We start from the raw sequence: 15,160 nt of genomic DNA, 5'->3' as shown, positions 1-15,160 counted from the left end.
CTTTTTCCCTGGAACGCGGAACGAGGCAGGGCTGTCCAATTAGCCCCCTCTTATTCGCGATTTTTATTGAGCCCCTTAGTTAGTGGATTATTCAGAATAAAGACATTAAAGGAATATGTATGAAAGGAGGAGAACATATGATTTCCTTGTTTGCCAATGATATATTGTTACAGTTATCCAGCCCAGAACAATCTCTTGTACAGTTGTTTTCACTTTTGGAACAATACGGATCTTTTTCAGGATATAAGTTGACTGTTTCAGAAACACAAATTCTTACTTTTAATTACAGTCCCTCAGAAAATGTGAAGAAGAGGTATAACTTGAGATGGGAAGCTGAATCCATGAGATATCTGGGGGTAAATATACCTACAGACCTGTCAAAATTGTTATCTCCCTGAACAACAAAATTAGGGAAGACATAAGGAGATGGGATTCAATACCTTTTCTTAATTTTGGATCACGTATTGAATCAGTTAAAATGAGTATTCTGCCGAGAATGTTGTATCTCTTTCAATCCCTTCCACCAGATATATCCAACCAACTCACCTGCATGTTGGAGACAGTGTGGATGCCTTGAGGCAAATCACTTTGACATACTCTGGTCTTGTCCAGTATTGTTACCTTTTTGGCAGGAGGTCTATCAAATTTTGCGAAAAATATTTCTGACAGACATTCCATTTAAGTTTGTTTCTTTATATCTAGGGGCTCTACCACCAGATAATTTTTCCTCTAATGATAAATATCTATTTCAGATTCTTAGTGCTGCCTGTAGGAAAGCCATTACAAGGAAGTGGTTAAAACTAGAAAAACCTATGGTGGATGAGTGGATTGACATTATTTATGACATTTTTAAGATGGAAAGAATTACATTTGCCATAAGACTGCAACAAAGTGTGTTTTTGAAAAGATGGGAAAGATGGATCATGTATGTCACACCGGTGCGACCATCTTTTGTCTAATGCTAAACTGTATGTCCCTTTTCTCCTATTCTTCCCCTTTTTACTTCATTTTTAAAGTTTAAAGTTTTTTTGTTTTTTTTAAATATCGTGGAGGTGCACCCCAGTGTTCCTGTTGTACGAAGTTCAGTTCTTATATTGTATTAACAGATTGCCTTATAATATGGTGGAGGGACCAATCATTCATCTCTGTATTATTTATATAGACTTGGATATACTGTGGAGATTCAACTGTAATTTATGGATGAATGGATGAGAATGGTGAAATGTTATGTCAATGAACATGTGAACCACGTAAAATCCTAATAAAAAGAGAACTGAAAAAAAAAAGAAATGACAGTTTGTAAGTGTGCAGAAATTATTTCTAGTTTGAAAAAAAACTGTCTAAATCAAATTTTTATACAACCTACCTCCAACCTTGATTCTAACATCTGATACATGAATTAGCCTCACTGGATTAGTTAAAAGATAAAAAAGCATATAGAAAACATAATGGCTAAAAGGTCATGAATTTTTGTCAACAAAAAACTATAAATGATGAAAGTGCCTAAAATGTAACTGCGACTAATAAACATTTTCGTCTCAAGACCAAGACTAAATCTAAAATAGCTGTCAAAATTAACACTGCATATCAGTCCTGTTGGAATTTCGGCATTACAATTTTATTGAATAAAATTTGCTGACATCTAGTCTTAGATGACAAAGACAATATACAATCAGCACATTTTCAAGGTGGACACCCAAGATTAGTGTCACCAACGTAGTATCTGACCAAATGTCTCCCCTTCTGTCCCCTGAGAATATAACACTGAATAATGGCCAGAAAACTGTTTTATGCAGATTATTATGAAGTGACACAGTGAAGTTGACCTTTGACCTTTTGGATATAAAATGTCATCACATCAGTTTTGTCATAATTAGTGGAAGAATTCTTGAGTAATGGCCCCCCAAAAAAAATGTTTTGTGAGGTCACACTTATCTTTGACCACCAAATTCTATTCTGTTTATTCTTCAGTCCAAGTGGACGTTTGTGTCAAATTTGAAAGGATGGCGGAGGAGAAAATGTTAAACCTATTGATTCAGCATGTACGCATCAATCAATAAATTAATCAATGCAATTCAGACCATTTTTGGCTCCTCTTCTACTGTAGCCTGCTAATGAATAGATTTCTATACATGAGTTTCAAAGAAAGAAAATTTTAAAGACTGCAATGACAAACTGACAACTCCTTTTATAAGGTTTTCAAGGTGAATTTTTAAAATAATAGTGCATAAATGTGTAGAAAAATGGCTAAACATCTACAAAATCAAACACTCTATCTACTAAGTTAAAAACAAGCTCTGAGTAGTTGCTATGGTTACCATGCAGTGCATCTAGGACTGTCGCTTTTTCAAAAACTGAAGGTTGAACGAATTTGAAATGACCTGTCGTTCGTTCAAATAAATTCAATGATAGTGAATTCTTAGAGCGCCCTCTGTTGGATCACAAGGCAAGCTACATCAAATTGTCTGATGCACCTATAGAGACTGCAGCCGACATTTTAAACAGGTAATTACCTGTAAACCTCTGAAACTATTTCAACTTCATTTGACAAACTGCATCAGCAAATAATTACAGTAGCCATTAGTAAGAACTAAGCAATAGGGAACATGTCTGTGTGTGTGTGTGTGTGTGTGTGTGTGTGTGTGTGTGTGTGTGTGTGTGTGCGCGTGCGCGCATCGGGGCCGAACTCCTCCATGCGCAATACAGAGAGCAGAGGAGAGCAGGAGACATGAGGAGACATGCGTGACCATGTAGAGACAGAAATGACATGCTGTCATGTAAACAATATGTCATCACGTGTGCCACATAATCGTTTGCGTAATCGTGATTTCAATTTTGACCAAAATAATCGTGATTATGATTTTTTCCATATTCGAGCAGCCCTACACCGACACAAGTATAAATGCGCACAACGGTGTAAGGCACATGCGTAGGCTACATCAGGCTCTGCATAGAGGTGCCGCACAAGTATAAATCCACCTTTGACCTCAACCTCATCAGTCCCTCAGGCAGGTTAATATCTTTTACAAGTACATATATATATATATATATATAAAGATGGTAAAATACAAAGATGGAAATAAACAAGTGGACAAGACAAAAGCAGTGTGCCGACACTGCAGAACAGCGGTCGGGTATGTACTTGGAAACACGTCTAACATGCTAACGCATCTAAAGGGACACCACCCGAGTTTGAACGTTAACCGGCACGACTAGAAAAAGCAATGTGGTGCAAACTACGATATCGTCGTCGTTTAAGAAGAAAGAGCGTTTCCCTGACCATCGCGCTAAAGAAATAACCAACGCCACTGGAGTTGAGTAAAATTGTTTAAGCTGCACTTTAGATATAAGCATATTTTGTTTACTGCACTTTAACAAAGTGGGAGAGCTAAATAAGTTCCTAGTAAAACTGAATCTGAGCAGGCTTTAAAGCTGACCAGCTGCACTATACTATTTATTTTAATTGAGTAAAATTGTTTAAGCAGAAATTTATATTTATATTTTTCATTCAAAAAATGTGTTAAAAAAACGGGGATTTTATTTTTCACTATTATATTTCTATTTTCATTCAAACAATGTGAAAAAGCAGGATTTTATATGTATTTGTTTCATTCAAAAAATGTGTAAAAAGAGTTAACTGCTGTGGTGGTATGTTTTAATAAGGTTACCAACAAGTAAAAGATATTTAATAGTTGTCTATTTTTTTCATCACTGTACCAAAAAAAAACGAATCATGACTTGTGTACCGAGGTACGTACCGAACCGTGATTTTTGTGTACCGTTACACCCCTAGTATATGTATGTGTATATGTGTGTATATATATATATATATATATACACACACATATATATATATATGCATGTATGTGAGTGTGTGTGGCGTGTATGAAGTCTGGGAGTCATCTTACCTGATGTAGGAGAGGAACGTCAGCAAGAACAGCAGACACGCCAAGACATCAGCTCTGCCCACTATACCAGACACCTACAACATGCACAAACACACACATTTTAGAAATGACTCATGTGTCGGATAGCTCCAGTGAGGAAAAAGTGCTGGATGTCCACGTGGAGCCCATCATATTGCTGCACGACTTGACCTGTTGATAAGGTGACCAGATTTCTGAGATGAAAATCGGGGATATTTTCAGTGCAACGGTGAAAAATCATTAAATATTATCATTATGAAATAAAAAACAGGGACAAGTAATTTTTCATGTATTTTGACCAGCTTTTATTACTCAAAAGGTTGCAATCAAACAAATGAGTGACATCACCAACCATACATCCACTGAGGAAGACAAAAATATCTTAATCTTATTAGCTTGAGTTAGGATGGATTTTTTTGAATACTGAATACTGAACTGATATTTATGACACAAAAGGTGGCAATCAAAAAATGGGTGACATCACCATGATCTCCTCATTCATCCACCTCTGTAGCCTCCACCTCAGGAGCCTGAGTAGAATAAGAGCAGAGGAGAACATGAGAAAAACTGCAAGAACAGAGTCAATAGTAAGTGAATAGTTTCTTAAAGAAATAGCAGTTTTGGTAATATAATACTCATATATTTGGTCATTACAGATTACTACAGTCATTGGTTACCCACACAGCATTGTCTGGTGCCAGTTCGACACAAAATACAGCAGTTAACACACACAACTATTAACCATTTACTTATTATTTATTTATTATTTTAACACAGTCTCAGGTCCCTATGCCTCAAGGAAAATCCTATGCTACCAAAGCAGTCTTCCACCTCCTCCTTTTCTAAAACAGGGCCACAACAATGTCATCACCTGGTAATCTCATGCTAATGTTACAGCTTCACCAATGACAGATATAAAAACAGTGACATAATGTTAACGTTCACTGACTTTTATAACCTTACGTTAGGTCTTCAGATTAAACAGACGCACTGAATGTTACCTCACTTCACACACACACACACACACACACACACACACACACAGAGTCAAATCTACTGCCAACTCACACAAAATAAATAAGTTCATACACAACATACCATTTAACGCGGCTGCTGGTCTCCTTTTCTCTCTGCCCTCTTTGCCGCTTCTCGATTGTTGTTGTTGATGCTGCTGTGTCTGGTCGTGCTTCCTGATAACGTCTGTACATCTTACGACGTCGTCTCTGGCAATGCATTTACTGACTACCGTAATAACTGGTGTTTGAGTCTGCGCGCATTTTTCCCCCATTCAATGTCAAAATCGGGGACATTTTCAGGGACAGCTTTTACCAGGGACAGGTCACCCAAATTGGGGGCTGTCCCCGGAAATCAGGGACGTCTGGTCACTGTACCTGTTGAGCACCACTGTTTCTGTGGAATCTGGCTCTGTCCATATCAAAACCTGAAAGCTGAGTGACTGCGATTATGGCTTAAACAGGTGCCAATTATCACTACACTTGCACCGATTACAATTTTTTGAGCCAATACCGATTTCCAATTTGCAGAGTGTTTGGATGGCCGATTCCGATTTTGGCCGATTCCGATTTCATTTTTTTCAAACCACTTTACAGCACACAAGTTGTTGCAATATTTTCTATCTTAAGGAAAAAAGGCATACATAAATAAAAACATTGATAAATAAAATATAATTCTTGGTGTATAGCATTTGTGGGTAATTTCTTGAATAGACAAAAAAGTAAAAATATTTCCTGTGGAAAATTCACACAGGTCTTCAGGACATGCCCGCCAGTCAGCACGCGGACACGTGCATCTTCAGCACGCGGACACACGCCTCGTCAGTTCAGTTTTACACGGACAATCAACAACTTTCTCCTTCTCTCTTTTGATGTGTGTGCGTTAATGATTAAGGTGAGAAGCCGCCCATGTTTCACTTCCTCACATCGCCCAAGCCGTGAGTTGCACATGTGTATGCGCTGCTGATTTTACACGATGTTAATGAAACCGGCATAAATCGGCATATTTTAGACTAACCTGGTCATGGCCGATCAGTGTTGTGTGTAACGCGTTACTGTAACGTAACTACTTTTATTGGGTAAAAAGTAGTGTAACGCGTTACTACTGAAAATATGGTAACGGAACGTAGTTACTTTGTCAGTTGGGCACAACGTTACTTTTCCCGGGGACAGATTTGACGGTGACACACAGTGACACGGTGAGTTGTCTGCCTCAGCTGCGCACTAGGCAGGAACTGTGACAGTTGCCATGTCAACAGTACAGACAGGAGCGCCAAAATCAAGAATTGTATGAGGAATATGGAAGATACACATGCCTCCTCGGATTATTTTAACGGTTTGTCAACCGAAGACAGGTTAGCTTATTGTAATAAGCTAACAATTAGCAACGGAGTGAGGTTTCCTGATCCGTACTTAATGTCGGGTCAGTGGGTCACCGACCCAACGAAATGGCCGAAGCTACAGTGACCGGACATTTTTTTATATCTTGTGGAGAAACCCAGCGTTTATACACATGAAAAACTCAAGGCATATAAATCCCTTGATGTGTATAATTTTGTACTTTGCGGTCATGTCCAAGATATTGAATACCGGGATTTATCTGATGGTTTTTGTGCTCTGTGGACCGAAGTACTGCCGAGCCAGCGACAAGGACACATAACAGTAACGTTAACTAATGTACAAGACCTGGGCGATTCTGAACAAGTCGACCAACTATATACTGACAGCGAACTGCACTTGTATGACTGGGTAAGTGTTGTTTAATGTAACGTTAACCTCGCTAGTCAGACCTCAGACATGGGCAACATACGACCCCGGAACCTCAAAGGAAATCAAAACAACCCCCAAAACATCAATAAAATGCAGCATTGTGTTCAGAGAAAACAGAACAATCATAACCTGCCTACCTTCCTGGTGCTGTGTGAACGGCAGCCTGGTGCAGCAGCTCCTATTTTGTGTATTTTAAATTGCTGCTGTGACGTTGAAATTTCCCCCCGAGGGGTTAATAAAGTACCTACCATACCATACCAGAAGAGAAAATGAATTAATTTATTCGTGCAGGTCTGTAGCTTACTGCAAAGTATGAGTCTGTTACACAGACACAGTCTCACAGTTACACACGTAATAACAGAACAGAAAATGATTTATTCATGAATATGACACTATTTGTTCAAAGATAGTGTCTGTGAATATTAATATTTTCCTCATTCAGTGATGCAGCAGGTCTGGCAAATAGGCTATTAGTAATAGTAATCTGTCACGTAACAAATTCATGTAGCCTAGTTAACACAAATTAACTCTCACTCTTTAATCTTTATTTTATCACCAAAGTGGTAAATACCAGTGGGAAATGAGATGGGGTTTACCCAAAGTCAAGTACCATAAAAGTAACGAGTAATGTAAAAAGTTACTTTTCACAGAGGGTAACTAAGTAAAGTAAGGGATTACTTTTGTTAACGAGTAACGAGCAAACACTACTTTTTAAAAGTAACTTCCCCAACACTGTGGCCGATCACGTGAAAACCGGCCCGATTCTGAGCACTGCTGATAAATCGGTGCAAGTCTAATTATCACAAGCAAGAAAGAGCAGTTAAGCAATACAATTAACATACAGAATTGAAATCAAGCTTGTTTCCCCAACAGTTAAAAAATCAACTGAACTCAGCATGCAACTACAGTTTCTTGTAACCACAATTCCAATTCAGAGTCTGGGCAAAACCTGCTTTTTTTTTGGCTCCATTCCCACTCTTTCAAAATGCACTTAGGGTTGAAGCCTTGTTGGTAGCCTGCATGAATGGCTAAAAACTGTCTGCAGTGGAAACATAGCATTCGGTTACATTGTAACCTTCGTTCTCTGAGTGAGGAGATTATCTCCCCACTCAATAGCTCTATCATAACTTTGGAAATGAGCCCCATCTGGGGTAATCGACGTGGAAAATTAATAACCTTGAAGGTATACCACTTTACGTTGGGCTATAAAAGCCCCACCTTGCACATGCACCCACTGATTAACATTGATTGGAACGAGTACCGAGCGGCCTTGAGCCTGGAGAGATAATCTCCTCAGTCAGAGAACCACGCTTACAATGTAACCAAATGTTCTCTACTGTATCGAAATTATCCCCCCACCCAGTAGTTATATCATAACTATGGAAACCCTTTAAAACACATTGCGAGGGCCACCAGGAGACAGAGCAAATGAGACGTTCCCTGCATTATCAACAGAAAATGGCCAACTATTAACAAATGTACAACATCTTGCGCATTCAGCGGCCTGTGACATCACCAAATGCTGTGTGCCACATGTTCTGATGCCCAGCCCAACCATAAGCACGACCTGCCCCGCCAGACACAGGGGTCGGGTGCAGGAAGACTACTCAGTTGGCCAGTCTGCTGCCAGGCCACTGACAATAATATACAACATAACCCCGGCTGGGTAAGGCCCCAGCTCAGGGGCATGGAATTACATGGCCAACTGTGTGGTGGCACTCAGCACACACTCCCGAAAGGAGGTGCCAGCAGCCACACTCAGGCAGTAAAATCTGGCAAATGTGGATAGCATTGACCATGCAGCAGCTGCACAGACCTCCCAGAGGATGGCACCCTGCCACAAGGCCCATGAGGTAGCTACACCTTGTGTTGAGCTCAAGGGCATGGAATTACATGGCCAACTGTGTGGTGGCACTCAGCACCTGTTCCCGAAAGGAGGTGCCAGCGGCCACATTCAGGCAGTAAAATCTGGCAAATGTGGATGGCATTGACCATGTAGCAGCTGCACAGACCTCCCAGAGGGTTGCACCCTGCCACAAGGCCCACGAGGTAGCTACATCTCGTGTTGAGTGTGCCCTCACACCCACCAGTACTGGCAGGCCGGCTCTTCTGCAATTTGTGTCTTTTTAACCCTGTCTGTGGGTACTTTTGGCAGGAATGCAGGGTTCGGACGCAACATGACACCAGCGTCATCCGGCAGAAAACCACAACAGCTCTTATCCACTGACAGAGCATGCAGTTCCCCCACTCTTTTGGCTAATGTCACTGCCAAGAGAAAAAACACTTCCAGAGACAGCCACTTAATGCTGAGTGACTCCAGAGGCTCAAAAGGTTCCTACTGCAACACCTGTCCCAGGTCCCACGGTGGAATGGCCAGCCTCCTGGTGCACAGTGCAAGCCTCTGCACACCCTTCAAGAACTGAGAGATGAGGCTGCAGTCACCATCTGCAAACCTATAGTCCCCTGTACGAGCAGCCTTGATAGCTGTCACCATGCCTCTAAGGGTTGAAGGTGAGTAGGTCTGCCCCTTGGTTCATCAATCTAGGCACGTGTATGGCCCTGAGGGACAGGAAGCGTGTCCATGTCCAGGTCCACAGCCTGTGTGCTATTCCATAGAGGTTTGGGGAGCCCAGGCCCCCTTGCCTGTTGACATATGCTGCTGCTGCTAAGGGGCCTACGGGACAGCAACCGTGAAGGTAAAAAAGAATTGCTAAGGGCTAGAGCTGCATGGTATATGCGGTAGACGGTAGAAATGATATAAATTTGGCCCACGGTAGAGATTTGCGCTCTACCGTCCTATCGTCGATGACGTCATCGCACCTGCCTCAGTGTGAAAATGACTGCAAGCACAGAGACAGCAGAGCAAGAGGAGCTGGTTCACGTCCGTGATTTAGCGTAGCACGTGCAACATGTGTTGCTGGAGAACTTGTGAGTGAGTTAATGTTTTATGAACAGCCCCGGACTTCTCAGACTCTTTTAGTGACTTACCGCTCAGAGGGAACTCATTCAGTGTCTCCTCTGGCAGCAGCACAGCATCTCTCCCTCTCCTCTCTCACCGTGCGCACACGGGAATTGGTTTTCAGCAAGAGAGTTTGTCATAAACCTTTGGTAATGTAAACCTATGTGACGCTCCACAAAAAACTCCATATGTGAATGTGTGATAGTTGTGGTATCATAACAGCCTGTCACAGGTTACAGCGTGATGATTAGAGGAGAAATGGCAGAGCATAAAGGTCCAGGTGGAAAAACACAACTCAGTCATTTAGGATTTTACTAAAAGAAGGAAATTACCTTCTGATATAGATCCCAGGGACATTTTGCACCATAGAGTACTGGGTTTTAATTTTGAGTTTTGAGATCTGCATTCTGCACAATAAATGCTCTAAAAAATACATTATATCTTTGCTTTTGTTGTTGTTGTTGTTGTTTTTTTGTTGTCAATTTAGCTTTGCTAAGGGACTACAAAACCCATTCAGAAACACTTCTATTATAACTTTTACACTTAAATTTATACCGCGATATATACCGTTACCGTGAAGGGATTCGATTTATACCGTGATATGAATTTTAGGTCATACTGCCCAGCCCTACTAAGGGCCTACGGGACGGCGATCTAAGTAAAACACAGAGTTGCAGCGCGCGTTGCTAAGGGGCCTACGGGGCTGGCAACAACGATCGATCAAAGTGTGTAAACCTGTAAATGTTGTAAAGCGAAAGATAAAATGTGCTCTTAATGTATCAAGAAAGAATGGAAAATGTACAAATGTATAAGGACTGACCACACATCAGATCTAGTGGAGTGAAACGAGTGGTGTATAGAAACAGAGTAAAGTAAGCATTTGAAGAAGCAGAATTCAAGGCCTGGAGCTGGGCCTGAAAGCTCGCGACCTCGTTCCCTACTTCCCGAACAAACTTTGTTTGTTTTCTATTAAATATCAAAAACTCAAATACTCAGAGGTCAAAAAATCACTGCAGACACGTAGAATCAAGTGCAACTGAATTTAATGTGCACGCAGGCAACAGCACAATACAACTCGTGAGTCAAGCTCCGGAGCAGCACTAAAGTTTTCCCTTCTGTGCATCCCTTTTTAAGGCTGGTGAAGATTCTGTTGAGTCTCCACCTTTTTTCTTTAATCCTACCCACTTGGGCTGAACATAACAGTGTCACGGCTCTCCGTTCTTCCCTTGAAGCCAGCCTACCCACTGGAGCTTGTACATAATGGTATCCCAGCTTTCTCTTTTTCCCTTGGAGCCAGTTTCACCGTGTAATGCTTTCCTGGGCAGTCTAGGCCCGCCTCCTATTACCAGGGCCATATCAGGCGAAGCTGGAATTCCCCTAACTTTCCACCAATATTTCTGAGCCCATCCTCATGCTATTTTAAAAAAAAATGATGCACAGTGAATCCTAGGTACTTTTCCACCACAATGCTTAAGTGTTCAATGGGTGTATGTGTGTATCATAGAAATACATGAAATAATAAACCAGTTTGTGACTGTAAGTGCACAGAGTACATTGCTTTAACACGTATCTTTAAAGGTCAACTTAAAGGTACAGTATAAACACTACAGTAAATTAGTACATTACATTACACAGTAAAACAAATATATAGGAAATAATAAAACAAAAAGACAAAAATAGAATGAAAAGGGGGTAAAGGTGTATCAGACAAAGTTAGATGGAAGAGGAGGGTAGTAGTGAAGATGAAATTTGGACCGAAGAACATTGCACAAAGGAAGGCTCTGTGGAAACGCACGGCACAAGAACACACTTCTGGTTAGAAAGAACATACATAAACGAAAAGGATGTGGAGCAGTGGCAAGGTGAGCAGCTAATTCGAATTAGACTTTAGCAAATCACGAAATTTGTAAATTTGGGGCAAGTGCTGGAGGAATTTCTAGGCGTACTGTGGGAGACAATACTGCGCGGACTGTGGGTTCCCTACTCACTGGACCAAATATTACAATTCTTGTGTGACAAGTATAAGAGCGGACCAGTAGCTTCGCTTCCTTTGAACTAAGTGAGATTACCAGGGGGTTTAGAAGAGGGGGTAGTGTTTGCCCCACGGTTACAGATCGTTGTCAAGCCCAGAAAGGTTGAGTGGGGGACAGGAAAATTTGGCTACCTAACCAAAACCCCTCAAAAAGACGGGTCAGAGAAACTAGAATATAACCCATGGAGAGAAAAGAAATATAAAACAGCTATCACAGTAGGAAAAATAATAGTGCTAATATGCACAAAAGAAACAGAAGAACAGCCAGAGATCCCAAGGGCAGGTGAAGTTAAACAGGGCTTCATGAGGGCCAATCAGGGAAAGAGGGAAAGATGGAAAAAGGGGACCTAATCCCCATGGAGGTAGTTATGCAGCAACACCCTGGTCGAAAGAACTGGATACAACACTGTGTGTCTAAGTGGCACAAAAGAACAGGAAAAAAATCACTGGACCAAAGATGGCACCTTCAATCTGTCATGCTGTGATGAAGTAGAGACGGAATTAAGGCACATTGAGGCTAAAGACACAAAAGCTAGCTATAAGAAAAGAAACAAAAGAGCTAAGGAGAAGGAAGTGTTGTGGTGGTTTAGACAGGTAGGGAGTAGGAGATAAATGGTGCAGCTGGAAGACAGGGAGTGTCCAGAGGAACCACAGACACACAAAGGAGTAGTTTCCACAGCACCACCATTATCAACAGCACCATCACCATGCCCACATAACACACCATGACAGTACGTACTGAAGAATGAAGAAGCAGTAGTAATGAAGGGCCAGCTGGAAGGGAAGTTTACAATGACGCTGACCAATGTGACAGAGACTGAACCTAAGAGCAAAAAGCGTAGACTGGCCAAGCCACGTAGAAAATTGCTAATACATTCACCCCAGACCACAGATTCAGACTCAGAGGAGAAAGGTTGGACAACCACCAGTGGAGCCTCAGAAGATGAAATAATGGATTCCGGTGGGGAGCCGGATCCCATGTCACGAAAAAGTGACTTATACAGACATGAAGAGAGTCAATGTCGGCCACAGAGGGAGACAGCAGTGGCAGAGCAGGGTAGCAAGGGTCACGGCTGGACCAGAGGGAGGCCGGAGAGAGATGAAAGACCATACCTCGGGGACGAGCAGTTGCACCCCAAGGAAGGATGGTCTAAAACCCTCAGAATCTGCAGGAGTGCAAGCACCCAGACAGCAAGGGCACAAGACCAAGCTGAGATGCATAGGAAGGAACGCTGCATAGGAAGGAACATGGCCAATCAGGCAGCTCCCCAAACTGTTCAGCCACAAACTACACCCCAAATTGTAGAACAGATGACCCATTCAGATCTGAACTCAACAGAACATGCCAGCACTGTCACTACACATCATCATTATTACTACCCGCACCAAATACCGGGAAACTACAACAGCCAGCGAATCTCGAAGGGACGAGGCTGAGGCATGCCTAGAGGGGGTGCAGCAAACCGTGGGGGGAGGGGGTCCAGCTTTCCCACCGGCCCCTCAACCATCCTAGCCACAAGCTTACCAACAAACTGCACCCTATCACTCACCAGGCTCATAAGATATGAGCACAAGCTACCAAGGAACAAATCCGGCTGTATCGAACAACGTGTGCTGGGGGTGTGGGCAACCAGGACACCAATGAAGGGCATGCTCGGTTAATCCATGGCTGGGTCCGCCAAAGAACTGGCCCAGCACAGAACAGGGGCGCCCGTGGTAGGCTTGCCCAGAGGAGCCAGAGGGTTGCAACCACATGACGAACCAACCATACCAGTTGTAATACACTACCGTGAATACCACGTCATGGTAGACACAGGCAGGAGTCATATTCATGCACTCGGAAAGAAGGCTCCAGATTCTCCCTCTCCAACTCATCAATAAAGACAGTAGGCTTCTCTGGGAAATCACAAGTTATACAACTAACGGAGCCCGTTCCAAAGCTCACTGCAGGAAGGATCATACTCGCAACCTTGCTCTATTTAGCCCACACTCCAGTACACCTACTGGGAAGAGACATATTGTGCCCACTCAAAGCTAAGATCATGTGCACACAAGATGGATTATATTTGGACTTCCCCGAAGACCCCCCACAAGGCATGATGCCGCAGCTGTTCCAAGAAACAGTAGAGGCACAGCAGGCACTAGTATACTGGCTTCAGTTAACGCCAGAAGAGTCCCACCTCAAACACGCCTGGACTGAATGGGAATTGTGGGTCAAGTTACATTTTGTGACAACATATTGATATGCTGGCCCTTCCAGCGGGTGTTCCAGACCCCACTGGTGCCCCTGCCCTCGTGGAGTGCACCCCATCCCTTCAGGGATGCACCATAGAGAGCACCTGGCGACGCAGTAGAGGACCAAGCATACTACCCCTCGAAATGTTGGCTGGGTCCTGCCACCACCTGAGGTCCGCACAAAGCTGCATGGTGACGAGCATCGCTACCTGCAGCTGTCTCTGTGGACAGAGCCCAAGGCTGAAGAGATGCCTCTGGACTGGAAGCATGTCTAGAAGATCTAATGGCACCACTTGTACCGAGGCTGACATAAGACCCAAGAAGCGGAGACACAGCCACCACGTGACCCTGGCACCCAGCTGAAAATGAGAGAGGCAGGTCCTGATTGAAACCTGCTTTTCCTGTGACAGCATCACCAACCCAGCTCTAGCATCCAGCCACATGCCTAGTAACTGGGTGGCCTGTGCAGGCTGGAGACTGCACTTTTTCTCTTTGATGCGCAGCCCCAAACCCTGAATGTGATCCAACAGCAGACACATGGAACCAGAAAACCAGGTACACCTTGCAGTGGCTAACTGTGGAGGTAAGCTGCTCGCCGCCCCTCAAACTCTATCAGGTTCAAGCAGGCAACTAAACCCCCGAGGAATGTCGCAAACCTCTCTTAAAAAAGCCTAATCTGGATGCCTCAGTAATAAATAACTACGGGCCCATATCAAACCTACCATTTTTAGAAAAGATCATTGAAAAGGTTGTTTTTCAGCAACTTAACACCTTCTTGGAGCAAAACAATATCTTTTATGCCTTTCAGTCTGGATTTCGAGCACATCACAGCACTGAGACTGCACTTGTAAAAGTTTTAAATGACATTCATCTGAGCAGTGATGCATCAAAGATTTCGGTTCTGGTATTACTGGACCTCAGTGCTGCATTCAACACAGTTGACCATAACATACTGCTCGACAGACTAGAAAAGTTTGTGGGACTTTCTGGCACTGTGCTAAATTGGTTTAAATCTTATTTACAAGACAGGAAATTCTTTGTGTCACTTGGCAATTATGAATCTGTGCGAACAAAGATTACATGTGGAGTTCCTCAAGGGCCCATTCTTGGGCCTCTTCTGTTCAACATCTATATGCTCCCTCTTGCTCAGATTATGGAATATCATAACATCTCCTACCATACTTATGCAGATGACACACAACTTTACATAACAGTGTCACCCGAT

The 15,160-nt window shown here is 42.7% G+C and overlaps 1 protein-coding gene across 1 annotated transcript in view; it reads right to left on the bottom strand.

Moving 5' to 3' along the window:
* tmtc1 (transmembrane O-mannosyltransferase targeting cadherins 1) overlaps positions 1 to 15,160 on the bottom strand; it is a 301,187-nt gene that overhangs the window by 222,042 nt on the left and 63,985 nt on the right. The window contains exon 3 of the mRNA XM_049567069.1: positions 3,909 to 3,982. Coding sequence (XP_049423026.1) covers positions 3,909 to 3,982 — 74 coding nt within the window. The remainder of the gene's footprint in view (positions 1 to 3,908; positions 3,983 to 15,160) is intronic.

Source organism: Epinephelus fuscoguttatus, linkage group LG22 (assembly GCF_011397635.1).
Source record: "Epinephelus fuscoguttatus linkage group LG22, E.fuscoguttatus.final_Chr_v1".
NCBI classification, from domain to species: domain Eukaryota; kingdom Metazoa; phylum Chordata; class Actinopteri; order Perciformes; family Serranidae; genus Epinephelus; species Epinephelus fuscoguttatus.
The sequence above is the reverse complement of the archived record's forward strand: the minus strand, read 5'-3'. Positions and strand labels throughout refer to the sequence as shown.